General features: G+C 44.6%; 1 protein-coding gene and 1 long non-coding RNA gene across 2 annotated transcripts; one reads left to right on the top strand and one right to left on the bottom strand.

The window, feature by feature from the left end:
* Positions 1-1,673: 1,673 nt before the first annotated feature.
* LOC118234443 (H-2 class I histocompatibility antigen, Q8 alpha chain-like) lies at positions 1,674-20,899 on the top strand. Its single transcript, XM_035430978.1, has 6 exons — positions 1,674-1,834; positions 3,848-4,108; positions 5,065-5,334; positions 9,822-10,130; positions 10,742-10,837; positions 19,795-20,899. The coding sequence occupies exons 1-5, from the start codon at positions 1,777-1,779 to the stop codon at positions 10,819-10,821; spliced, it is 978 nt and encodes a 325-aa protein (XP_035286869.1). The 5' UTR covers positions 1,674-1,776; the 3' UTR covers positions 10,822-10,837; positions 19,795-20,899.
* Positions 20,811-27,121, bottom strand: LOC118234446. Its single transcript, XR_004766667.1, has 3 exons — positions 27,092-27,121; positions 21,159-21,266; positions 20,811-20,872 (listed from the first exon to the last, which is right to left on the bottom strand). It is a non-coding gene; the product is annotated as an uncharacterized LOC118234446 (long non-coding RNA).
* Positions 27,122-27,947: the final 826 nt, after the last annotated feature.

Genomic DNA, 27,947 nt, shown 5'->3' with positions numbered 1-27,947 from the left:
TCTGGTGTGTAATTGTGTGGTAACTTTGCTACTGGTGTGTAATTGTGTAGTTGTTTGGTGACTTTGCTACTGGTGTGTAACTGCATGGTTACTTTGCTACTGGTGTGTAAGTGTGTGGTAACTTTACTACTGGTGTGTAACTGCATGGTAACTTTGCTACTGGTGTGTAAGTGTGTGGTAACTTTACTACTGGTGTGTAACTGTGTGGTAACTTTGTTACTGGTGTGTAACCGTGTGGTAAGTTTACTACGAATATGTAGCATCTCCTCCAAATACACTGAAAATAGAAAAGCACATTCTTGGCCATTTTCCCATGTGTTCCACTACACAGTAAATCCACAATAATTTTTATCAGTCGTTTGGGTAGATTTTATATCCAGTAGCTGGTGGGCACCCAGACGTTTCATCTCCAGTTTCTCCTCATAAGGAAGGGCTTCCAGTTAATTATGAAGGGAATATTTGATTTGATTCAGAATGGCAGGAATTACACAACACAGTCACTTGACCCGACAGTTAGAGGGAAAGTGCGGCCCAAATGGTGGACAATAGTCAATCAACTTGGGGAAGAGATTTAAGCCATCAGCCTCACTGTGCTGACTCCCCACCAGCAGTGTTACCAATGGGATGTCTGCAGTGAGCTCCATGGCTTGGGCATGTGTAGCTGCCACTGAAACTGCTCTCTTGTCTTCACTGACAGCTGACGGCAGCAACAGGATGAATTTTGAAGTGGACAGAATATCTTATCAGCTCAGATTGGACAGTGCTTTACCTTGCAGCAATACGATGACCCCAAACATACTGCTACAGAAGCAAATGAGTTGTGGAAAAAATGTGGACCGTGTCCTTGACTGGCCAAGTCAATTGCCTGCCCTGAATCCAGCTGAACATGCGTTTCACTTGCTGAAGACAAGACTGAAGGCAAAAACCCCACGGAAACAGACAAGAACTGATGATGACTGCAGTACAGACCTGGCAGAGCATCACCAGGGAAGATACTCAGCATCTGGTGATGTCTATGGTTCACAGACGTCAGGCAGTCATTGAATGTAAGGGATTTGTAACCAAGTACTAAATATGAGGGCTTTATTTCTGTTTATGTTAATTTGTCAAATTACATTTGCTCCCTTAAAACAGGGGAGGCTATGAATATAAAAGGCTGTAATTCTTACATGGATCAGCCATACGGATGTAAATACCCTCAGATTAGACAGTCTGCACTTTAGCCCCATAGTGATTGCTTCATTTCAAATCCAATGCGCTGGAGTACAGAGCCAAAATAACCAAATTTATGTCACTGTACTTGTGTCACCACAATACTAACGCACTGCACTGTATATAGGGTAGGACCCCCTTTTGCCTCCAAAACAGCCTTAATTCTTCACCATGTCCGCATGCTTATTATAGTGAGTTGCAGCCACACGATTCTCTATTTGGGGAAGTGGATTATTTGCGCTAACGAGCAGGTGTACATAATAAAGGAGGCTATATTCTTCTTTTACTATTTTTATTATTATTATTATTACTATTCCATTATGAGCTCCTTCAATCGAATTTTGCTTTCAGTTTCGGTGCCAAGCCTATTTTCGTCAATTTTCCCCAGAGGTTATTGGCGCTTCGTCTCTGCGCGTTTACTATTGGCTGAGGGTTACCCATTCATTTACCAACCTGTTCATTTCCTGGTTTCATCGCTTCTGTTACAACTCAACGAGGTCGTCGTGGAAGACCTGCAGAACGCAAACTTGTCATGGAATAATCTAACTGAACATTTTTCTCAGAATGAGAGTCCTCGGTCTGCTTTATGTTGTGCTGCGTGCCATTTGTTGGGCAAATGCGGGTAAGTTAAACTGAATTATATATAGCCTATATTAGAAAAAAATACGACGCTGAAGTTAGTTCCTGATTCGCAGCTCCAGGTGCAGTCAGTGCCTAATACAGGAAACAGTACATAGCATGAATACTTGAGATTGTAAATATTCATGCTATTGGGGTACTTCATATTTCATAACCAATTATGCTGTATGACAGGCCTGTTTCCTTTAATAGGTGTGTTATTTCAGCTGTTTTGTGCCTTGTCTCATGTAAGTTGGCTTCCTTATGTTTTAAAAAATACTTTTAGCTTTCCCGTACAAAATGGTCACAGAAACCCCAAATCCCAATTCTTTGATGTACTGCTTTGTGCATAAAACAGCCATTCTTCCCACCAAAGAACGATTTTGATGAGTAACTATAGGGTGGAGGAAGCACTTGGTTTTTTCTGGCGAATTCCAGAGAGAGGTAGTAGTAAGTCTCTGGTCTGCAGCCGGTGTTTCCAAATATCTGTTGAGTACACAAACGGCAGTGACACTTTCAGCTACTGACTCCTCCCTTTCTATTGATCCATCACCTGTTATTTCCTTTCCTTTGCTGTTGCCCTTTCATAAAGTAATGGTCATGTGTCGCAGGTCAATGGAGAGGCTCTTAACACAAATGTGTAACACGATAAAATCAGATTAGGTAATATGCCTTTAATTGTTACAGAAGTAAAAACTGTTGATCCAGCAAAAATATATGGTATGAATTTGTTTTGGCACTGGATATCTTGTTATTAATAATGACAATATTATTGTCCTTGATGACAAATGATGCAAAGCTCACAGAGCTAGTTTGGGCATACAACTCGAAAAGCGCCAAATCACTGACATGGCACATAACTGTAATGTCTGCGTTACAGCTTGTAAACAGCAGGGGGAGCTGTGAGTAGGAGTGTGGGGAGTAAGAGTGTGTGAAGAAGAGGGAAGTGGAGTGGTAGAATGTATGAAAAAGAGGAAGGCTGGGGGGATGGGGGGCAGGGAGCCTATCCCAGTGTGCATTGAGCAAGAGGTAGAAATACACCCTGGACAGGCCGCCAATCTATCTCAAAGCACACACATCATTCACTCACTGTTCATTCACACACTCATACCTATTGACAATTTTAGAGTTTCCAATTATCCTACCTGCAAGTCTTTGGACTGTGGGAGGAAAACATGCAAACTCCACACAGAAAGGCCCTCCACATTCAAACCCAGGACCTTCTTGCTGTGAGGTGACAGTGCTACCCACTGCACCACCGTGCTGTCTATACTGAAAGACTGTATAATCAAATTGCATTGACTTAATAGATTTCAATAATTTGATGGGCAGCTAATACAGTAGTATAGTAGTTTAATACACAAACAAAAGGAGGAATATTTCAATTAAGGTCCTGTGTTCCTCTGGCTACAAACCAATGTAATTACAGCAGTGTAGGTCTAATACTGCTTTTTATTCTATATTACATCTCAGACCTTTGAATTTATATGGTGTGGACATCTTCACCTCCATGATAAGCGTATCTTCCGTTAAATACTGCGCAGCTGAGCAGAACTAGGCTAACAAGACATACAAGTGCAGCAACCAAAAACCACAGAACTAATCGGAGAATGCAGTGAGACAGGAGCACTGGGACAGTGAACTGTTTCTGATTATACTTGCTGCAACTGAGTAACTCTGATTACATTTTTATGTTAGTAACAGAAATGGTTCTGGCTTGCTTAGTTCAGAAGCCATTTTCTGAGATGCAGTTTCTTGGTGTTCAGTTGCAGCAAATATAATTTGTACTTCTGAATACTGAATTAATGGCATGCAGAAATCTTCAGCTCTTAAATTGTCTCTGTATTCCTTTTTATTCTGAACTTGATAGTGATCACAGGATTTCCTAAATGTCCAACTGGGTAAATGATTTTTTAAGAAAAAGCAGTCAGTCTGATGCTGTTTAGGTAAGCGTGTCTGCTAAATACTGTAATTTATTTTGTGCTTTATTCTAATGAAGGTGTGTTTGTGTCCACAGCCTCTCACTCTCTGAAGTACATCTACACTGTTGTCACTGGGGATACTGACTCCCCAGAGTTCATCATCAGGGGTTTGGTGAATGATGAGCAGTTTGTGCAGTATGACAGCAACATCAGGAGGATGATCCCCCAGACTGAGTGGATGGAAAAATCAGTGGACAAGCAGTACTGGGACAACCAGACTCAGAAAGCACTCTATGCACATCAGATCTTCAAAGACAATATTGGAATTGCAGTGCAGCATTTCAGGTCAACTCAGAGTAAGCACAGACACACACTCATTAAAATACACGTATGGATACATGTAACTGTGTAATAAACGGGATAATTCCCTTCGAGGTGGTCAGACCTTTACGCTGTATTCTCAGTGGGATCAGAGATTAATGCTGTAGTATCAGTGGAATCAGAGCTTAACGCTGTAGTTTCAGTGGGATCAGAGCTTAATGCTGTAGTCTCAGTGGGATCAGAGCTTAATGCTGTAGTCTTAGTGTGATCAGAGCTTAATACTATAGTCTCAGTGGGATCAGAGCTTAATACTATAGTCTCAGTGGGATCAGAGCTTAATGCTGTAGTCTCAGTGGGATCAGAGCTTAATGCTGTAGTCTCAGTGGGATCAGAGCTTAATGCTGTAGTCTCAGTGGGATCAGAGATTAATGCTGTAGTATCAGTGGAATCAGAGCTTAACGCTGTAGTTTCAGTGGGATCAGAGCTTAATGCTGTAGTCTCAGTGGGATCAGAGCTTAATGCTCTAGTCTTAGTGTGATCAGAGCTTAATACTATAGTCTCAGTGGGATCAGAGCCTAATACTATAGTCTCAGTGGGATCAGAGCTTAATGCTGTAGTCTCAGTGGGATCAGAGCTTAACGCTGTAGTATCAGTGGGATCAGAGCTTAATGCTGTAGTCTCAGCAGGATGTGCGCAGTGACAGTGTTTGTGTGTGTGTGGGGGATGTGCGCTGTGACAGTGTGTGTGTGTGTGTGTGTGTGGGATGTGCGCAGTGACTGTGTGTGTGTGTGTGTGGGATGTGCGCAGTGAAAGTGTGTGTGTGTGTGTGTGTGGGATGTGCGCAGTGACAGTGTGTGTGTGTGTGGGATGTGCGCAGTGACTGTGTGTGTGGGGGATGTGCGCAGTGACAGTGTGTGTGTGGGATGTGCGCAGTGACTGTGTGTGTGTGTGGGGGATGTGCGCAGTGACAGTGTGTGTTTTCTATTTTCAGATGTGCACATTCTCGAGTGGATTGTTGGCTGTCATTACAATGATGAAACCGGGGACACAGGAGGGATTGAACGTTATGGATACAACGGGAAATACTTCCTCACTGATGAAATGAAAACCTGGCATTTCATTCCACCTGCACAGCAGCTGTTTATCAGTGCAGTGAAATGGAATCCAGCTGTGCTTGAGAATGACAAGCAGTACCAGACCCAGATCTGCATTCAGTCACTGAAGAAGTATGTGAGCTACAGGAGCACTCTGGAGAGGACAGGTACAGCACAACTCTGCTGCTCAGACTGTTCAGGAAAAGCACATTAGGCATAGATCAATTAGCATTTGCAATCTCTGTGTAGAAAAATGAGACATGAGTTTGAATGGGTTTCACATGCCTCACACTGTCCCTGACCCTCTTACACCCTTGACACTATCTCTCTCTCTCTTTCTGTTTTGCTGTCCCTGTATCTCTCTCTCTCTCTCTCTCTCTCTCTCTCTCTCACTCACACATGCACACACACACACAATTTTAAATCAGTTAAATATGCTTTATTGGCATGAAATGCTGTTACAGCCCAAGAATGTCGAGTTACTGTAATCGGCTGTCAGCACAAAAGCCAAACACGTTTAAAACACTGCAACGTATATTTATTAAATGACACGAAAACAAACCCGATACAATACAAACCCGTATACAAACAGGTAGACAGGGCAGAGCCGGCAGGTCTAGCCTAACACTCACAGTACAGAACCAGACTGAGCTGTGTGAATAGAATAACTTCTGCCCTCACTTGCGTCGAGGATGGGATAAGAGAAAGAACAAATTAAAGGGGAGAAAGGGTAAGTGAGTCTTCCGGTCCGCTACCCTGACTAGCTACAACAAAAAAAAAGTGAAAAGAAAAGAAAAAACACTAACCACACAGTCTACCAGGTATTTGGACGTGATATTTGGATCAAAGTAGAAAATGAAGATCAATCATAACTAAGTTAAACAAAAGAACAAAACACAATGGTCGCAGCGTGCTTCCGAGTGGCGTGTCTACAGGAACAACGAGAGAGAGAGAGAGAGAGCTCCTGCTGCCCTGAATCGCCATCTTTTATAGGGGAGGTAATTATTTTGCTCCCGGAAGCGACCAGTGCACACGGCTGTGCATGCACTGTGCATTCTCCTGCTGCAGCCTGCAGAGAAAGAGACTCCTACTGGAGAAAAGAAGATAAATTACTACAAAATTCATTTCAGCAAAATATAATAACTAGGAGCACATTACAAATGCACACAGTAAAAATTGCTATTGCAATATATGTGAGTTTATATATACACTCACCCGCCACTTCATTAGGTGACAGGAGTGGCACCCGGGTTGGTCTTCTGCTGCTGTAGCCCATCTGCTTCAAGGTTTGACGTGGTGTGCGTTCAGAGATGCTCTTCTGCATACCTCAGTTGTAACGAGTGGTTATTTGAGTCACTGTTGCCTTTCTATCAGCTCGAACCAATCTGGCCATTCTCCTCTGACCTCTGTCATCAACAAGGAATTTTCACCCGGAGAACTGCCACTCACTGGATATTTTCTCTTTTTCAGACCATTCTCTGTAAACCCTAGAGATGGTTGTGCTTGAAAATCCCAGTAGATCAGCAGTTTCTGAAATACTCAAACCAGCCCGTCTAGCACCAACAACCATGCCACGTTCAAAGTCACTTAAATCACCTTTCTTCCCCATTCTGATGCTTGGTTTGAACTTCAGCAGATCGTCTTGACCATGTCTACATGCCTAAATGCATTGAGTTGCTGCCAAGTGATTGGCTGATTAGATATTTGCGTTAACGGGTGCAGTTTGCAGTTGAACAGGTAGACCAAATGAAGTGGCAGGTGAGTGTGTGTATATATATATATATATATATATATATATATATATATTCTGTATATATATATATTCTGTATATATATATATATATATATATATTAGGGCTGTCAAATTAACGCATTCATTTCGATGAATTAGTTAATTATAAAAATAACGTGTTAAAATAAAACGCAAATTAACGCATACAATATTATTTAATGTTTATGTTAATTAATTGATGTACCGATATTACTGTAAGTTGCTGCGTGTTGAATAACACTACCTATATTGCCAAATAACCCAACTGTCGCATTTTGCCACACTGTCAGCCATTTTGGGGTTCAGACACTCTGACAAACCGGCCCTTCAGCTGGAGTGGTCGGTGTGGCTCTGAGAGCAGCGCTAATTTCTAAATGACAAGAGAGCACTGACACCACCAGAGTGAATTTACGAACACACCCCTCTGACACCCTGTGTTGCACAATTCCAACCGGCCAATGCATTAAATAGATTAAAACGACTGCTATGGCCACATTAGTGCTTTAAAGATAAGCTTATGTTAAATAGTTTTTTTTTTAACTGTTCTGGTCACATTTTAGGCTAAGAGACAGGCTTGTGTTCAATGATAAAAGACTATTTGAAAAAATGATTGGAAATAAAACGATTGATTTCTAATGCCCCCTTTTGATATTCAATGCTTTACTCATGTGCCACAATAATGTAATAATGTAATGAAAGTTACTCAGCTCTACCTTCGGTCATGACCAACGTCCATGCCAAATTTCAGCCTCCTGGGGCGAAAACTATGGCCGCTACGGGGTGGGACACTTTTTGTGGACTGACCGAACAACCGACCGACTGACAGACAGAGCTATAGTCGCAGCTAAAAATATGTATAAGATATGTATATATAAATTACTGAAAGAATTTCATATAACTGTAATTATAACATTTACACATTGAATCAAGGTGCTTAGCAAAGGCTCTAGTGGTTGATTAGTAGAATCAGGTGTGTGCACCCACACTGGCCCTTTCTGGATAAGACTGGGACCCCCAGCTCTAAAACATGAAAAATGTGCTTGTTAAAATCATGGGGTTGCAGTTGAGGTTGGAATGAAAACCAGCATACACAGGACTGAGTTTGAGAACCCCTGGTCTCTGTCTGTACCTCTCCTGTCTTACAGTGACCACATAAACATCCCTCTTTGGGCAACTAGGACTTTTTATGTCTACCGTTTTCAGTTGCTAAGGTGTGGTCACTGAGTCTGTACTTGGTCAGGATCTGTCTCTGCTTTGTGTCTCTGACAGAGATAATCTGCCTGTGTGTATTCTCTGTTTAGGGACTGATAACAATTCTGTTTATTTTGGGATTTGGCACTGGTCTTCCAGTGTTCCAAATATATGCTTTTGATTTGTTTCATAGTTTGGTTGACTCTCATTGAAGCAGTGCTGACCTGAAGCTGATTTGTGCTAGTATTGGTTTGTTTAGAGAGGTTCAGCACCAGCTGACTGAGGGGATACTTTGCTTTGCTGACCTCTTTAGTTTTTAGAGCCTTATATAATAGTGAGTTCTATGGCCTATTTTTTAAATGCTCGATAAAAGGTATGGCTCTTTTCTGGGCCAAATTACTTTAAACAATTTAGGAAACATTGGGTAGCATAGCTTTGGAAATACAGCTTGTTTAATTTTTGAGGTAAGATAGCCAATATTGTTTCTTGTAACTTGGTGTAAATTTGATATCAATACTTTTAATGGGAGGCCTAGATAGTCCTGCATGGGTCTGGGCAGTGAGGTGCCAAGTTCTTCCAGCGTCCTCTGACAGATTTAAAGCCCGCCAGGGCTGCTACCCGTTCCGCTGCCAGCCGCCCATCAGCCATCCGCAGATAACGGATCTTGGAAATGCCGGCCTCCACCAGGCTAGATCGCACTGTTGGTGAATCAAGTGTACCAATATGGAGTAATGGATTAAGAAACAAAGGCTCCTCAAGGGTCCAAAAACCAGGGGTAGCGGTGTTTTCCCTTGACACAGAAAATATCTGCCACACCTGTAAGACTGCTCCATAAAAAGGAGTGAGTCCTGCCAAGTTCATTCTACTCAGTATCATTAAAAACAAATGCCTATCCAGGCCCATCCGACACACCTTGATTAACAGGGCATAGGCAACATCCATCCAGTTGTGGGTAATGGTCAACCAGGTTCCCATTTGACCTAACAGGGCCTGTGGGTGCTTTTACGACATGAAAACAGACACTGTCCTGGTAAACTGTTTATCCTCATTCCTGTCGGCCACAAGTGTTGGTGGGGTAAAAAGGTTGCGAGACTGTCCCACAGCAATCTTCAGATTGTGGGGTAGTAGTCTTTTCAGCTGTGTTTACAGCCTTCTGAACTTTACGACTCTACCAGAATGCAGACAAAGATCAAAATCCACGGACAGTCAAAATTGAACCTTACATAGCCAATCCAGAAATGAGTATCAAACTGGGGACAAAGACTGATTTGTTGGTGTCTGTGGACTTGCCGTTAGAAGTTAATGATGGTGAAGAAAAGAAGCACCAGGATGCTATTTCTGATACTTTAAGTATGTCTAAACTTGGTTCTCAGATAACCGAAGAGCAGCTTTACTCGTTGCTGGAGATAAATGATTTTCTGGATGAGACTTTTGGAAAAACTGCACCAGCTTGATGATGATGGGTAGTTGACTTTGTATGGCGATTTTTAATTTTGAATGGCCGTGCAATGCTGAATTTTGTTTCTTGTGGAATAAAAAGGAACAATGTCTGAGCTATATTGACTGAGTATTGTAATTGAGGTTAACACACTTCCTGTGTAAATGAAACTGAACATTAAAATTGTGTTCTCTCTCCATCTCCCTCCCTCTGCCCTCCCTCTATTCCCTTCGCTCTCTCTCTCTCTCTCTCAGTTGCTCCTGAGGTCTCTCTGCTGCAGGACTCCTCCTCTCCTGTCATAACCTGTCATGTGACCAGATTCTACCCCCGTGACATCATGGTAACCTGGCAGAGAAACGGAGAGGACCTGGATGTGGACGTAGAGCTGGGGGAGACGGTGCCCAACGAGGACGAAACTTTCCAGACCAAATCTCACCTGAGAGTGAAGCCTGAGGACTGGAAGAGCCGGAATTACACCTGTACTGTACAGCACAAGAGCGTGAAACGGAGCATCGTTCTGCCTGTCAGAGAGGAGAACATCAAGAAGAACACAGATATCAAGAGTGAGTGAGAGAGAGAGAAGAGGGGGAGAGAGAGAGAGAGAGGTAGGGAGTGAGAGGGAGAGAGAGAAAAGAGAGAGAGAGGGAGAGAGGGAAGAGAGCGATATGTAGGATCACATTACTGATAATCCAAGGTTCAGGAATAGATCTAGAAATAATTTGTGCAGAAAACCAATGTAAGAAAGAACCCCCCCTGAACACACATGCCCACACACTCCATCTGAAGGGGCCCCCTGGACCTGCTATATACGTCCTTACCCCCACCCCTGCTGATGCCACAAACAGGACAAACTCACAGAGAGGTTTAGCCCAAACACATTGTGCTTCACTCTGTAGGACCTCTGGCTCTTACTACACTATACTGTGAGCTGTATAATCACTACACTCTCCACTGATTAGCACAAATAGTCAGGGATGGTTTAGACACAAGTTCATGATAGAAGATGTGAAATATGTAATGTATTAATCAAGAATTGCATGTTTGTTGTATGTGTTTATGTGTGTGTGCATATGTGTGTATGTGTGTATGCATGTACATGCATGTGTGTGTGTTTATGTGTGTGTTTAATGTGATTCCCTCTGACTGCACTGCGTACCTTCAATCCTGACGGCAGGAAGGGCGTCATCATCGGCGTCATCATGTGTGCTGGCCGTTTTCATCCTCGCCCTCGCTGTCATCGCTATCGTCATTTAGAAGAAGAGAAACTCAGGTGAGAGTCACTGACACACAGATACACTGACACACTGAGACTGAGTAACAGACACAGACCCACTGGTACACCTTAAGCGCAGTAACATAATAAAGCTGGCACACTGAGTCATTTCACAGTTTAATAGTTTCACTGTGACAGTCAGACATGCTGTGTGTATGATTCTAACTCTCTGTGTCTCAGTTTCAGACTATGGGATGACTAGAAGTGTGTATATTTACTCCTATTCTTTACTCAATTCTTATGAATGTCATTATAATCAAGTACAGATACCCAGGGTTCAGACTGTAATTACTCCTGTTTATGTGTCTACTGTGTTGCAGTGCTGTTCCTTGTGTGTGTGTGTGTGTGTGTGTGTGTGTGTGTCTGTGTGTTTGGCTGAATGTTTGTATCTTCATCAGTTCTGGAATCCTGATATAGTTTTTAATTGGCTGAAATGCATGTTACTGAGGTAACATTAAATAAAACGTGTACATTAATTCAACTCTCGACATGTATAGAATAATTGAGTCAGTCATAGTGAGTCGGTTGGTTGTAGAATGAGATTAAACATGTAAAATGAGTCTGAGTGTGTGATATGAGCTGAGTGTGTGATATGGGTCTGAGTATGTATGTATCTATAGTGTCTTGTCATTCTTCTATCCATTTTAATAACATGTAAGGTGACCTTGAGTGTTCCGAAAGTGTAGTAAATAATAATACAGTAATAAAATATATTATTATTATTATTATTATTAGTCTGAGTGTGTGATATGAGTCTGAGTGTGTGATATAAGCCTGAGTGTGTGATATGAGTCTTAGTGTGTGTTATGAGCCTGAGTGTGTGATATAAACCTGAGTATGTGATATGAGGTGAGTGTGTGATATGAGTCACAGTGTGTGATATCAGCCTGAGTGTGTGATATGAGTCTCAGTGTGTGATATGAGCCTGAGTATTAGCCTCGCTTGGTAAAATCCTTCTTTCATTACATTGTTATGAAATGTTCTGTTGCCCTGTTGCCATTTCATTTAAAACTTATACCGCTAGTTCTGCGATAGGGGATGACTAACGTAATTACGAAAATAACGTTATTTACCTTAGATAAACATTGGATTGTGTGGCCCCCCCTCGTGGTCGTATGGCCCCCCCTAGCGGTTGTGACCCTGACCAACCACATAGAGCGTTTATGCCACGGGCCGGCCCTGAAAATGCCTTATAAACACAAAACTGGATAATCGGAAGACGAGATTACAATTTGCAAAGAAGTACAGAGATGAGCCACAAAAGTTCTGGAACAAAGTTTTATGGACTGATGAGACCAAGATTAACCTCTACCAAAGTGATGGAAAGGCCAAAGTGTGGAAAAGAATTGGCCTTGCTGTTCCAATACTTTTGGAGGGACTGTAGCATACTTGGCGACGGACTAAATGTAACAGCAACGTGAAGTTTTTGATGAAGGTTGATTTTGATACTTATTATCAAATATATGACTTATTAATCAAATCGCCAAATTAATTGATAGGCAAACTGTTTGGATCAACCTTTATCAAAATGTGCAACTCACACATCTAAAGACTAGGTTCAACTACCTTAAAACGTTTAACAAAGGTTACAGATATGGACTGGCTCACAAGAAATGAATGAAAGCAGATACCAAACCACAGCTTTTGTCCCAAATTTATCGAAAATACAGAAACCAAAAGACAGCAGAATGTTCCAAAAGTATCAGAGATGTAATGTAGAACGCCTGACATAGATGCACGACTCAGATGCCCAATTCCAACTGTTACAAACTTCGTCCTTCCGAGTTGCCCAAACTTAACTAACTCAAGCAAAGCTGCATATTTTATGTAGTTTAGAAGGGGAGGGGGCAGGGGCATGGACACCAATTCTGACACGCACACACACACACACACACACACACACACACACACACGCAGACACATAGCTTCACACCTCAGATGGTAACCCCCCAGTTCCTGCCCTGTCTTATCTCCAGGCTGTGCTGACCGAGCATTTTGAAGCTTCCTATGGCTGAGAATTGTTAAGAACCGGTCTCGGACTGGACCCAAACGCAGGACTCGGAGGCAGCAGTAGATAGAATACAAAAGGGGTTTATTTGGGTACAGACAGAGGCAGTAGGAACCAGGGGAGACTTGGGACAGGAACCGTGAGGGTAGGTGCAAAGGTCCGGGATCCGGTTTGGCGTGGCGCTGAGCAGGCTGTGGCAGGAACCCAGGCAGGCTTGGAGCAGGGCTGTGGGGTTTTGTGGGGAGGTCCGGAATCCGGCGGGGCGCTGAACGGAATACCTCCGGTGTCGGTGGCGGAGCTGGGCTGGAGACTGGGAGGCCGGCGAAGGACGGGCTGGATCGGGAGGATGGAGCTGGGGAGGTAACTGGGGAGAACAGGGGAACACGGAACAAGACGCCACGCAGACAACACCTAGGCACGACAGACAGGGGAACACTGAACAAGGTAGATGAACAAACAATCTGTGGCCAAGGAAACAGTGCGAGGTGAGGAAACCGAGGAAGGTGCAGAGAAAACGGGGTATAGAAAATAGTGCTAGGCTAGGTTTTAACAAGGTAGCAAGGTGTGACGCTGGGCAACAAATCAACGATCTGGCAAAGACAGAAACAAAAAGTGTGGCTTTATAGTCTAGTGCAGATTGGAATTAATCAGGGAGGGTGTGAGGAATGCGACCTGAACGAGTGTGCAAATTACTGAGGGCTGGAAGTGATTAGGGAGTGCATGGGGAAAGATCATGCCCACCCTGTGGGGAAAAGCAAAGACGTGGTGAGGAACAAGGCACGCGGAACAGAAATAACCGGAACACAAGGGAAACCATAAGACAACCGAAACACGGGGGCATGACAGTACCCCCCCCTCAACGGACGCCTCCTGGCGGCTCACGAGGCTTGTCAGGGTGGGCACGATGGAAGTCCCGAATGAGGGAGGGATCAAGGATAAGACAAGGGGAGATCCAGCTCCGTTCCTCCGGACCATAGCCTTTCCAGTCCACCAGATACTGGTAGCCTCGGCCCCTGCGGCGCACATTCAGTAGCCGTTGAACTGTGTAGGCAGGGTGGCCATCGATAACTCGGGGGGGTGGGGGGGGGACCGCTGGGGGGCACAGACTGCTGCTGGACACTGGCTTCAGATGGGAGACATGGAAGGTATTGTGGATCTTTAGGGATGGTGGTAGTCTCACCTGGACAGCGGAAGGGTTGATGATGCGTGTGATCTTGAAGGGTCCTATGTAGCGGGGCTGGAGTTTCTTGGATTCCACCTGCAGTGGAATGTCCCGGGTGGAAAGCCAGACCTCCTGACCTGGTTGGTAGTCCGGAGCGGGGGTCCGGTGACGGTCTGCTAAGCATTGGTTACGTTTGGAGGAGCGAAGCAGGGCGGCGCGGGTGTTCTCCCAGACCTTGTGGCATCTGAGGATGTGGGCTTGGACGGACGGAACAGCAACTTCCTCCTCCTGGGCCAGGAACAGTGGTGGCTGGTAGCCTAGGGAGACCTCGAAAGGGGATAGGCCGGTAGCAGAACAGGTGAGTGAGTTGTGGGCATATTCTACCCACGGTAAAAACTTGCTCCAAGAGGAAGGGTTGCGGTTGGTCATGCATCGCAGGGCCTTTCCCAGGTCTTGATTTGCCCTCTTGGTTTGCCCATTCGTCTGGGGATGGTACCCGGAAGACAGGCTCACCGACGCCCCCAAGGCCTGGCAGAAGGCCCTCCAGACCTGGGATGTAAACTGAGGGCCCCAGTCTGAGACTATGTCTGCAGGGATCCCGTGGAGGCGCACTACCTGTGCCACCAGCAGGTCTGCAGTTTCACAGGCTGTGGGAAGCTTGGGGAGTGGCACAAAGTGAACTGCCTTCGAAAAGCGGTCCACAATCGTGAGGATGACCGTGTTACCTTCTGAGGGGGGGAGACCGGTCACAAAATCCACCCCAATCTGACTCCACGGATGGCCTGGGACAGGCAGGGGACGGAGAAGGCCGGCCGGCGCTTGGTGGGAAGACTTGCTGCGGGCGCAGTCGGTGCAGGCAAGGACAAAGGCCCGGGCATCCGCTTCCATGGATTCCCACCGGAAGCTCCGCTTTTAGGAGGGATAGGGTGCGCCGGATGCCCGGATGACAGGCGAGGCGTGAGGAGTGGGCCCATTGCAAGACCTGAGAACGAACAGACTCGGGTACAAATATAGCACTGTTAGGGTCAGGACGTGGGTCTGGCTGGTCCTGCTGAGCTCTCTTAATAGCCTCCTCGATCTCCCATGTGACCGCTGCGACCACACACGCTGAGGGCAGGATGGGTTCCGGCTCAGCCGGACGTCCCCCCTTGGAGAACTGCCGGGACAGGGCGTCTGGCTTGGTGTTCTTGGAACCAGGACGATATGAGATGGTGAAGTTAAAACGCCCAAAGAAAAGAGCCCAACGAGCTTGGCGGGAGTTTACCCTCTTGGCCGACTGAAGGTAGGCCAGGTTCTTGTGGTCGGTCCAGACCAGGAAAGGTTGTTCGGTTCCCTCGAGCCAGTGCCGCCATTCTTCGAGTGCCATCTTTATTGCCAATAGTTCACGGTCCCCAACATCATAATTGCGTTCCGCCGGCGAGAATTTCCTGGAGAAGAAGGCACAGGGATGCAGTTTGTTGTCAGATACTGACCTTTGGGAGAGGACGGCCCCCCCACCAGTTTCAGAAGCGTCCACTTCAACCACGAACTGGCGGACCGGATCTGGGTGGATTAAAATAGGGGCTGACGAAAAGCGCCTCTTGAGGTCGGTGAAGGCGGTGTCAGCTTCGGGGGTCCAGGCAGAGGCAACTGAGGACGAGGTAAGGTGGGTGAGGGGAGCGACCACACGACTGTAGTCCCGGATGAATCGCCGATAAAAATTTGCAAAACCCAGAAAACGCTGGAGATGTTTAAGGGTGGTTGGTGTAGGCCACTCAATTACCGCCTTGACTTTCTCTGGGTCCATTCTCACTTGCCCCTCCTCTATGATGAACCCTAAGAATCTTACTGAGGACACATGGAATTCACACTTCTCCACTTTGACAAAGAGCTTATTCTCCAGCAGCCGCTGGAGAACTTGTCTTACGTGACTCACATGATCCTGAGGGTTCTGGGAGAAGATCAAGATGTCATCTAGGTAGACGACCACAGAGCGGTTGAGTAGATCACGGAGAACGTCGTTGACTAAGGCCTGGAAGACTGCAGGAGCGTTCATGAGGCCGAAGGGCATTACCTTATATTCAAAGTGTCCCAGAGGCGTGTTGAAAGCCGTCTTCCACTCGTCGCCCTCCCGGATCTGAACCAGGTGATAGGCGTTGCGCAGATCCAGCTTGGAAAAGATAGAGGCTTTCTGGAGGGGTTCAAAAAGGGAATTAATTAGGGGCAATGGATACTTGTTTCTCACCGTGATGTCATTCAGGGCCCGATAGTCGATGCAGGGACGCAGAGACTGATCCTTCTTGGACACGAAGAAGAATCCAGCGCCCATAGGAGAGGAGGAGGGTCTTATTATCCCGGCGGCTAGTGAGTCGTGGATATAGGTCTCCATGGCTTTTCTCTCGGGGCGTGACAAATTAAACAGGCGGCTGGAAGGCAGGGGAGCTCCAGGAAGCAGGTTGATGGCACAATCGTAGGGACGGTGGGGGGGCAGTGATAACGCACGGTGCTTACTGAACACTTCCCCCAGGTCGTGGTAGACCGAGGGAACAGAAGTCAGGTCAGGAGGCTCTGGAACAGGTGGGGGAACATGGACCTCTGTGGGTGCAAGAGCAGACTTGAGACAAGAGGAGTGGCACCTAGTACTCCAGCCTAGCAGCTTGCTATTGATCCAGTCTATTTGTGGGTTATGGAGCTTTAGCCAGGGTAGACCGAGAACGATCGGATTGTTGGGGGATGGCATGACGTGGAATTCGATGGTCTCATGGTGTTTGCCTGAAGTGATGAGGTGGAGGGGTTCAGTGACGCGAGTTACCTTAAAGAGGGCACTTCCATCCAAGGCGCGGGTGTGCAAGGGAACCTCGAGTGGTCGGGTAGAGACCCCCAGTTGGGATACTAGGGCGATGTCCAGGAAGTTTGCGCCTGCGCCGGAGTCCACTAACGCTCTGAGTGGGTGGCCCCCCTGACCCTTCTGCAGAGTGGCATCAAGCTGAAGGCAGGAGGAAGTGGAGGGTGAGGTGGTGATACGGCTTGTCAGGACCCCCACGCTTACTGGCGAGCCCGATCTTTTGGCCGAAGGGGACAGGAAGCCCGGAGGTGACCAGCCTGACCACAATAGAAGCAGAGGCCCTCCCTCTCTCTCCGGGAGCGTTCGTCGGGCGTAACACGGGCTCTTCCCACTTCCATGGGTTCTTCGGTGTCGGGGCTTGGGCTTGGAGACCTGGGGGGTGCACTGGGCCTGGAGGCTGGACGCCGGCTCGGCCCTGGGAATGGTTGGCCAAGGGTGGAATGACCAGCCCTCTCCCTGCGGCGCTCACGTAGGCGGTTGTCCAGCCGGGAGGCTAGTTTTACCAGGGCGTCAAGGCTGGTGGTGTCATCCCGGACTGCAAGTTCGTCCTTGATGTTCTCATTGAGGCAGTTGTAGAAGATGGACTGGAGGGCAGAGTCATTATGCTCCGTTTCTGCCGCCAGGGTTCGGAACTCCACCGCAAACTCACTCACACTGCGGTATCCTTGCCGCAGGGATAGGAGGCGCTGTTGAGCCTCCCTGCCGCACACCGGGTGGTCGAACACCTTCCTGAACTCAGAAATAAAAACAGAGAAGTCAATGCTAACGGGCGAAGCCGTTCCCCAGAGAGCCGACGCCCAGGCTAACGCGGATCCCGTAAGAAGGCTCCTGATGTATGCAATCCGGGCCCGATCATCTTGGTAGGTCAGGGGCTGTAACGAAAAAACCTGGTCGCATTGCATCAGGAAGGCCTTGCACTTCCCTAAGGCTCCCGCGTAGCGCTCTGGGGCAGGTATGTGAGGTTCCCTCACATGGAAGACAGGAGGCGCGGCAGGCGGTTCAGGAACTGGAGGAGTAGGAGGGGCTGGAGGAGTGAAATGCGTCGTTAGCTGTGATAGCCGATCCCCCATAGTACTCACGCTGTGCACCAGGAGCTGTAGCTGTTCCGAGAGGTCCCGGAGGGACTGGTCATGTTGTCCCACAAGAGCCCCCTGCCTGGAAAGGGCCGCTCTCAGCTGCTCAGGGTCCGCTGGATCCATCTGTGGCCAGATCGTTCTGTTAAGAACCGGTCTCGGACTGGACCCAAACGCAGGACTCAGAGGCAGCAGTAGATAGAATACAAAAGGGGTTTATTTGGGTACAGACAGAGGCAGTAGGAACCAGGGGAGACTTGGGACAGGAACCGTGAGGGTAGGTGCAAAGGTCCGGGATCCGGCTTGGCGTGGCGCTGAGCAGGCTGTGGCAGGAACCCAGGCAGGCTTGGAGCAGGGCTGTGGGGTTTTGTGGGGAGGTCTGGAATCCGGCGGGGCGCTGAACGGAATACCTCCGGTGTCGGTGGCGGAGCTGGGCTGGAGATTGGGAGGCCGGCGAAGGACGGGCTGGATCGGGAGGATGGAGCTGGGGAGGTAACTGGGGAGAACAGGGGAACACGGAACAAGACGCCACGCAGACAACACCTAGGCACGACAGACAGGGGAACACTGAACAAGGTAGATGAACAAACAATCTGTGGCTAAGGAAACAGTGCGAGGTGAGGAAACCGAGGAAGGTGCAGAGAAAACGGGGTATAGAAAATAGTGCTAGGCTAGGTTTTAACGAGGTAGCAAGGTGTGACGCTGGGCAACAAATCAACGATCTGGCAAAGACAGAAACAAAAAGTGTGGCTTTATAGTCTAGTGCAGATTGGAATTAATCAGGGAGGGTGTGAGGAATGCGACCTGAACGAGTGTGCAAATTACTGAGGGCTGGAAGTGATTAGGGAGTGCATGGGGAAAGATCACGCCCACCCTGTGGGGAAAAGCAAAGACGTGGTGAGGAACAAGGCACGCGGAACAGAAATAACCGGAACACAAGGGAAACTATAAGACAACCGAAACACGGGGGCATGACAAGAATGGCCAAATGGTGAATTACGTCTGACAATGTGTTATTTTTATATTTGTCAAATGTCTAGCATGTAAATGTCTCTGTTTAAATGTTTTTTTGGTTGAATGGACTGTGATTATGCACACACATTTAATAATACAAATATCACAGCTATTCATTGACCATTTACAAACACTAAGGTAAACTCCTAAAGGCTGCTTCATACTTTCCGTATCCGCGTGTCCGCGAGGGTCCGCGAGGGTCCGCTTTGGTCCTCCTGACGTAAATGTCGTCATCCGCCCATGTCCGGAGGGTCCGTGCGGACCTATGCGGACGGCCGCGCGCAGCCCAAAATTTGTGACCGCGCGGACTGTACACATAGCAAGCACGCCGACTGCGCATGCACCAGATAACAAAATTTAATGGATGCTTGTTTTGAAGAGAGTTGTGCGAGGAGATCTGCCGTTACCCACATGTATATTGTTTATCTGGGCATTCATAAAAATATTCTTTCACCACTCAAAAATTGCATTCTGTCATAGCAACAAGATAAACCCGACAATAGCCCTAAGATATGCCAATACAGCAGTGAAAACGCTGCTGACTGAATAACGAAATAAACGAGACAAAGTTTTTAAAAATGATACCACGTCATTCTACAGTCAATATCTGGGACTAAATATTGAATAAATATACAACCTTCCCATTGGTTTTACGCGTAGAGATGTCCCTTTTGAGTCTGAGTGGTCATATATTGTCTTTGACAATCCGTTTGTGAAATACACGCGCATTTGTGATGCCTGGGTACCTTCCAAAATAGCTGTTCGTAATACCACACCTGTTGTTTACGACGTTGTCGCCCTTTTTAGTACAGTCTGGCTTGATTGACAATTAATTTATTCAGTAGGTGAATATTCATTCATTTATTTTTACAGTCTCTGGATTAGCGGTGGTCGAAGAACCAGGAGAGCCACGCACAACCGACGTGTCCTGCAGAGAAAGTCCCAGGAACAAGGATCAGGGTGCGTGTTTTGGATCCAACCAGGAGAAAAGGGCGAACGGCTTCCCCTTTTCCACTATAACTCCCACAGACTTTGCACTGGAAACCGGGAAACATTTCCAACAACGCAACCAAAGGACACTCAAGTAAGGGTAACTGTGGGCTTAGTATAATTAGCGACAGACCAAATGTAGCCAAGTTTATTATTGGATGTACGTAACTGGCTGTTATTGTCTTTTAATATTAATGTAAACGTTCTGTATGTTCGGTTGGCTTTAAGCCATCCACTGCGCTTCGTTAGTTTTAATATATGTCACGCACTGAACATATCTTGCATGTGATCTATTTTAAGTACTAACCGGTCATAACACGGCATGTTGCTCTCTAGCAAACACACATAGATAACTATTCAGTTAGCCTGTATCTGTTTGGTACGCTTCATACGCCATTGTTTTTCACTAGCTTTGTATAGATTCAAAAACCCCTCCATTCATACTCCATCTTGTTCCTTTGTTCTCCGTGAATACGTGTCCGCGGTACACAAGAGATGCACTTCCTCCTAAACTGTACAAAATATACAAATATAAGAAAAATACATTACCACAAATTTTCAGAAATTATAAGGTGCGGTCCTTTTAGGACAAGGACCAACAGCCCCAATTGCGGCTCAATATGTCTCAGCTTGCTCAGAGGGACTCTGAGTGACCATCCTACATAATTATAATGATCTATTTATTTATTTATTTATTTATTTATTATTATTATTATTATTATTATTATTTATTATTATTTATTATTGTTATTTATTATTATTATTATTATTATTATTATTATTATTATTATTATTATTATTTGATTTGATTTTTTTTCTTTAAATGGTTGTGCCGATTGAACATTAATATTGTTATTGTTCTGTTTTTTTTATAGAATGTTCAACTGTTATTAGTATTCCACTGCAAATATGTATTTTGAATTGATTCATGATGCTTTAGCAATATGTACGCATGTATTTCCTGCCAATAAAGCAATTTGAATTTGAATTTGAGAGTGGGAGAGAAAGAGAGAGGGGAGGAAAGGAGAGAGAGGGAGGGAGAGAGAGGGGGGGGAGAGAGATGGAGGGAGTGAGAGAGAGAGAGAGAGAGAGAGAGAGAGAGAGAGAGATGCTGTGATCAGGCGCTTTACCAAACAGGTTCATACACAATCAGTCAGTCAGTCAGTCAGTCAGTCTCCAGGCCAGCTCTCTGGGGCTCAGGCAGTGCACAGAGCGTGCTCACACTCTCCCGAGTCCGTCTGTCTCACCATCAGCACGCTCAGCATCATGTCATAGTTGTTGATGAGGAAGATCAGCTGATCCTTCCTGGACGGGAACTCTGCTGCCATCTTCAGGACAAAGTTCTCCACTTCAGCCTAAAATGCACGCACACACACAGGCACAATGCATTTGAGTCACTCCTGATCAACGAATTAATTAACTCAGTATATTTACACTTAGCATCTGCTAAATTATTACAGTTTTTTACAATCGCTTAAGCACAATTTTGAAAACAGGGCTCTTTTTGTCAAAACACTATACACAATTCACACAACCACACACACAAGTAGCAGAACACCTCAGATCTTTTGCAAAATTAAACAATTCATTCAAAACTACAATAATTTATAAAAACTCTATTTTGTCATCGTATGGCAAACACGTGGTTCATACGATCTGATTCTGTTTGAACCAGTTACACACTGCAGTGCTCAATCTAAAACACTTTTAACATTTCTACTTTTCTAATGATATGGTCTGGGTTTGATTTTTTCAGAGATATTGTTAGAGTAAAGTACATGAATATATTGACCAAACACAACAGACAAGACCAGTACTGCACACTGATGAAAGTAATTATTTCTCTCCACATTGTAAAATCAGTCAATAGATCCATGCATTTCCAAAGGTTGCATTTTGCACTGAAAATCAGAACAGAACATATTCTAAAGTTTTTCTCCATTGTATACACACAAAAAATGGAACTGTGCACACAATTCTGAAAACTTGAAGCTCATGTATCAACAACAAGACTCCAGACTTCTAAACTCTAAGCACAATTCCATTGTTTTCACTCAAATAGCAATCCTAACTCACATGTTTGCAAAACTGTAAGCACAAATCTCATCATTTAGCACACTTTGTTCACCTGGAAAACACTGGCCTTCAAAATACCACACCCTAATTACCAATTGGTCTCACTCACTTCTCACCGGTTCAAACTCAATTGGCAAAACATTTCAATCATGTGTCAGAGCATAAAAGAGGTCTCAGGTGACCTCTACTGTGTTGGGGAAAAAATGGAGCAGCATGGAGGACAGAGAGGAAGAGGAAGAGTGAGAGAAAGAAGAGGAGGAGGAGGAGGAGGAGGAAGAGGAAGGGGAAGGGGACGGCAAGCCAATATTTCTAATGAAATCCGCACAACTTTGGTTGACCATGTACTCAATCATGACCTAACAATGACCAAAGCTGGGCAGCAAGACCAGCCGAATTTGAGCCGCTTCACAGTAGCCTCAGTTATCTGGGCATTTAGATATAAGAATAGGTAAGTAACCACTTCAGTAGTCTTCTGTACTCTCTACAGTAATTACAGTAATGTAACTTTATGGTTTCTATGGATATCTACAGTGCTTAGAGAAAAGTATAGTGTAATGTTGTTTTGTCTTACATTTATGAAATATGTCTAGCCTATACTGTATATACTTTTCACAGCATAGAAAGATTACCAGCAAGAGGTGGCAGAGGTCGGAAATTTACAGATGAGCGAGAGACCACCATAATCATCAACATGGTGTTGGCTAGTACTGTAAATATTTGCTTTGTTACCTTTTTGTATTTGTGCACTGATTTCATCATTACATTCCCAGAAAGACAGTCTAAACATTTTCTTACTGTAGTGTTTTTCATTTTACTCATCAGTGCAATTACTGTATGAGTTTTGACAAAATAGGTAACATTTGTGTATTCTCAGAACAATGTTGCAGTATCAACTATAAGTTTACAGTATGACTCTAGGGAGCTGGGTTGTGAGTTTAGCCCAGAGACTCTAGGTTTAGCCCAATTGGAGCTCATTAGATAGACAAATGTGCATTGTATCCTATTCTGATACAATGATTGTGTCAATGCAATATTCATAGGATATATTCACAGTATTGTATTACAGTGTGGCAGCAGTCTTTATACTGTAGGTACCATACAATTGCAACCTATTTTTGGGACAAAAAAACCCCCTAAACCTTAAAAAAAGGAGAAAAAGGTAACAATTTCTACACAATTTTATACATTTGAATATTTAACATGGCCTCATGCAGCCAAAACATATATAAACAGTATTTTGATGGTAGTGTTTTAAATTTATCACACCAGTGTTTAATTGATGCTCTGTAAGAGATATTCAAATGAAAGCTGTATGTATCATTTTGGTGTAAAGAATCAGTTTTGAGAAGAGAGAACATGGTTTTGAGTGCAGTGTTTCATTTTGCAAGAGATTTGTGGAGTTTTGCCAAAATGGTTAACTCTTTTCAGTTTTGTGTTTAGAGTTTTGAGAAATTGAGCTATAGTTTCAGGAAACGTGTTTAAACGATTGGGAAAAACTGTAAATAGAATATAGTACATAAACACAGCAAAAACATTTGTGGAGACAAAAAAGAAAGCATGAATGAAAAAAACCCTAAGCATCATCTCTTCACCTAGCTGGATCTGGCCATAGCACTTCGTCCACATCACAGGCTATGTCCCCTCTCGCAAGACAGCGAGGGAAGAATCTTCTTGAATGGCGAATCCATCCTTGCACAGACCCTGCATGGCTTGAATGAGGGGTATCCTGACATAGGGCTGGAGATCATAAACCTTCCACCACCATGCTGAAAAAAACTCCTCAATGGGGTTAAGGAAGGGAGAGTATGGTGGGAGGTATTGGAGTGAAAATTGTGGATGCTGATGAAACCAGTTTTGGACCAGAGCAGATCGGTGGAAAGATACATTGTCCCAGATGACAATGTATCTCATCTGCTCTGCATCCACCTGGTCTTCTGCTGTAACGGTGTTGTGTAGTCTGTCTAAAAATGTGAGTATGTGGGCCGTGTTGTAAGGACCTAAGTTGGCATGGCAGTGGAGGACCCCATTCTGAGTGATTGCAACGCACATTGTGATGTTACCACCGCGTTGGCCCGGGACATTCAAAATAGCTCTGTGGCCAATGATGTTTCTCCCTCTTCTTCTTACTTTTGTCAGGTTAAACTCAGCCTCATCTATGAAGATAAGTTCATGCTGGATTGCATCAGCATCCATTTGCAAAACTCTCTGAAAAAAAGACAACATTGTGTAGTTCAATATAGGCCTACTATAAATTTACATGTAAAAAGGTTCTGTGTACAGTGCACAATACTGTAGTGTACATTACGTACCTCCACATATTCATGCCACAGGTCTTTTACTCTCTCAGAATTTCTTTCAGAATTTCTGTTGCCTTTTTATAGTGCTTACGCCTGATTGATGAGTTTACAATTAAGCACCTAAGTGTCTGTACATCTGACGGCCGTGTTTGATCAATTGATTCATAGCTGTGGTATTTTTAAATGGCAAAGAAGTTACATCATGTTAGATTTCTGTCTCTAATGTAGAGAAGTGTGTTTAGTGTTTTGCAAAACTGTTTGAGGCTGAGAATGTGCTTACAGTTGTGCAGATCTGGACTGAGGTTTTGCTCCTTGAGTGTCAGGTTTCACTAACTGTTATTTTTGTGTGTAAGCAATCATAAAAAACTAAATGCAAACTAATACATTTCAGTCAGTCAAGTCGGTGTGTCAAAATTTATCTGATAAAAACATTAAGACCATATAAATACTATACCAATCATACTAATTTGCTTTTCTGTTCTGTAGTTGCTGCAGTTGTGAATCTGAAATGTGTCCTTTGTTTCACTGGCAGCTACCTGGTCCATTAGGCAAGTTTGTCAGGCAAGACTGCTACTGGTGTGTAACTATGTGGTATGTTTGCTACTGGTGTGTAATTGTGTGGTAAGTGTGCTGCTAGTGTGTAATTGTGTGGTAAGTGTGCTGCTGGTGTGTAATTGTGTGGTAAGTGTGCTGCTGGTGTGTGATTGTGTGGTAGCTTAGCTACTGGTGTGTAATTGTGTGGTAACTTGGCTACTGGTGTGTAACCGTGTGCTAACATTACTACTGGTGTGTAATTACGTATGGTAACATTGCTACTGGTGTGTACTTGTGTGGTAACTTTGTTACTGGTGTGTAACCGTGTGGTAAGTTTACGACTGGTGTGTAACCGTGTGGTAAGTTAACTACTGGTGTGTAACTGTGTGGTAACCTTGCTTCTGGTGTGTAATTGTGTGGTAACTTTGCTACTGGTGTGTAATTGTGTAGTTGTTTGGTGACTTTGCTACTGGTGTGTAACTGCATGGTAACTTTGCTACTGGTGTGTAAGTGTGTGGTAACTTTACTACTGGTGTGTAACTGTGTGGTAACTTTGTTACTGGTGTGTAACCGTGTGGTAAGTTTACTACGAATGTGTAGCATCTCCTCCAAATACACTGAAAATAGAAAAGCACATTCTTGGCCATTTTACATTACATTCATTTGGCAGACGCTTTTATCCAAAGCGACGTACAAGAAGTGCATTTTCATGATCGTAGACAACTGCTGAATCACAGGTTCAGTAAGGTACAATTACTTATTTTGTACAGCTATTTCTAGCTGAGAACAATGAACACTATCCTGGTCTAACATCTGCAAAGCCAAACTAGGCAGAAGATTAAGCTAGAGTATTAGGACAAATACAATTTACCAAGAAGTGCAGGGATGGGGCAACATGTAACAAGTGACAAGGAAGAAGGGTTTTTTTTAAATTATTTTTTATATATATATATACACAGCATGGTGGTGGTTATTCTAGGTATAGTCTGAAGAGATGAGTCTTCAGGCCACGGCGGAAGATGGATAGTGAGGGGGAGGTTCGGAGAGGGACGGGGAGTTCGTTCCACCACTGGGGAGCTAGGGTGGAGAAGCTCTGTGATCCCTTTGGGCGGGTGGGCGGGGTTACAAGACGCCCTGCTGCTGCAGAGCGGAGTGGTCGAGCAGGCACATAGAATTGAGTCATGTCCTGCAAGTAGATGGGGGCTGTCCTGTTGGCGGCAGTGTAGGCAAGGGTCAGGGCTTTGAATCGGGAAACCATTTTTCCATGTGTTCCACTACACAGTAAATCCACAATAATTTTTATCAGTGGTTTGGGTAGATTTTATATCCAGTAGCTGGTGGGCACCCAGACGTTTCATCTCCAGTTTCTCCTCATAAGGAAGGGCTTCCAGTTAATTATGAAGGGAATATTCGATTTGATTCAGAATGGCAGGAATTACACAACACAGTCATTTGACCCGACAGTTAGTGGGAAAGTGCAGCCCAAATGGTGGACAATAGCCAATCAACTTGGGGAAGAGATTTAAGCCATCAGCCCCACTGTGCTGACTCCCCCCCAGCAGTGTTACCAATGGGATGTCTGCAGTGAGCTCCATGGCTTGGGCATGTGTAGCTGCCACTGAAACTGCTCTCTTGTCTTCACTGACTGCTGGCGGCAGCAACAGGATGAATTTTGAAGTGGACAGAATATCTTATCAGCTCAGATTGGACAGTGCTTTACCTTGCAGCAATACGATGACCCCAAACATACTGCTACAGAAGCAAATGAGTTGTGGAAAAAATGTGGACCATGTCCTTGACTGGCCAAGTCAATTGCCTGCCCTGAATCCAGCTGAACATGCGTTTCACTTGCTGAAGACAAGACTGAAGGCAAAATGTACCAAAAACAAACAGGAACTGATGATGACTGCAGTACAGGCCTGGCAGAGCATCACCAGGGAAGATACTCAGCATCTGGTGATGTCTATGGGTCACAGACGTCAGGCAGTCTTCGAATGTAAAGGATTTGTAACCAAGTACTAAATATGAGGGCTTTATTTCTGTTCATGTTAATTTGTCTAATTACATTTGCTCCCTTAAAACAGGGGAGGCTATGAATATAAAAGGCTGTAATTCTTACATGGATCAGCCATACGGATGTAAATATTCTCAGATTAGACAGTTTTCACTTTAGCCCCATAGTGATTGTTTCATTTCAAATCCAATGTGCAGGAGTACTTAGCAAAAATGACAAAAACGGTGTAACGATATTTATGTCACCACACAATACCAACACACTGCACTGTATGTAGGGTAGGACCCCCGTGGTTTGGCGATAATGTAAAGGAGCAGCACTGACAAACTGACAAACACACCCACACCATCAAAATGGCCAGTAGGACAGCAATGCATTTTTTGATGACCAATGACAAAATTACAGAAAACTATGAACTCTCAAAAAAATAGCTATAACGATGATTTTTGAATTGCATTCACTTATTTAAGAAAAATGGAAATAATTTATTTTGTTTATTGTAACATATGTTTTCATTTTCAAGTATTTACAGAAACTTATGTTGTAATGTAAAAAAAAGCTTATGTTGCGATGTAAACACTGTCAATTATGAATAAAACCAAGTTTCTGTTCATGATTTCCATTTTTATTTAATAATTAAATAATTGAATCAGCTTATATAGGCACACATCATATAGGCCTAATGAAAAAAATAGTATTCAATTGAAAAATTATCTAGGAATGTAGGCTTTTGTAACTAGAGGTTTAGCCAAATTATTACCTGAAGCTCCTTGGTGGCTAATGTCAAAATCAAAATTGCACAATGTGCAAAATGCATGGTGCGGAGGTTTTGAGGGGCGGAGGCACGGCCATTGCTCCTGTTATTTTGCGAGGAACTTCTGGGGGGCATGGACTCGCTTCTTTCTAGTAGGTCTGCTGCTCTCTCTCTCTCTCCTTGTTAGTATCCTTGTCATCTGACGTCATATTTATTTTCTAACTGCAAGGCTGGTCGGGTGACTGGCTGCAATAATAGGAATTATTTGCTATGTTAGCAGTCTATAGTCAAACACCTTTGCAATGGTCACTTCACTCCAACAGAGCGTGCGCGATTGAAAGTTTGAACCAGAGACTGTAAA

This window comes from Anguilla anguilla, chromosome 8 (assembly GCF_013347855.1).
Source record: "Anguilla anguilla isolate fAngAng1 chromosome 8, fAngAng1.pri, whole genome shotgun sequence".
Taxonomy (NCBI): Eukaryota; Metazoa; Chordata; class Actinopteri; order Anguilliformes; family Anguillidae; genus Anguilla; species Anguilla anguilla.
This window is presented reverse-complemented; position numbering and strand designations above follow the sequence as displayed.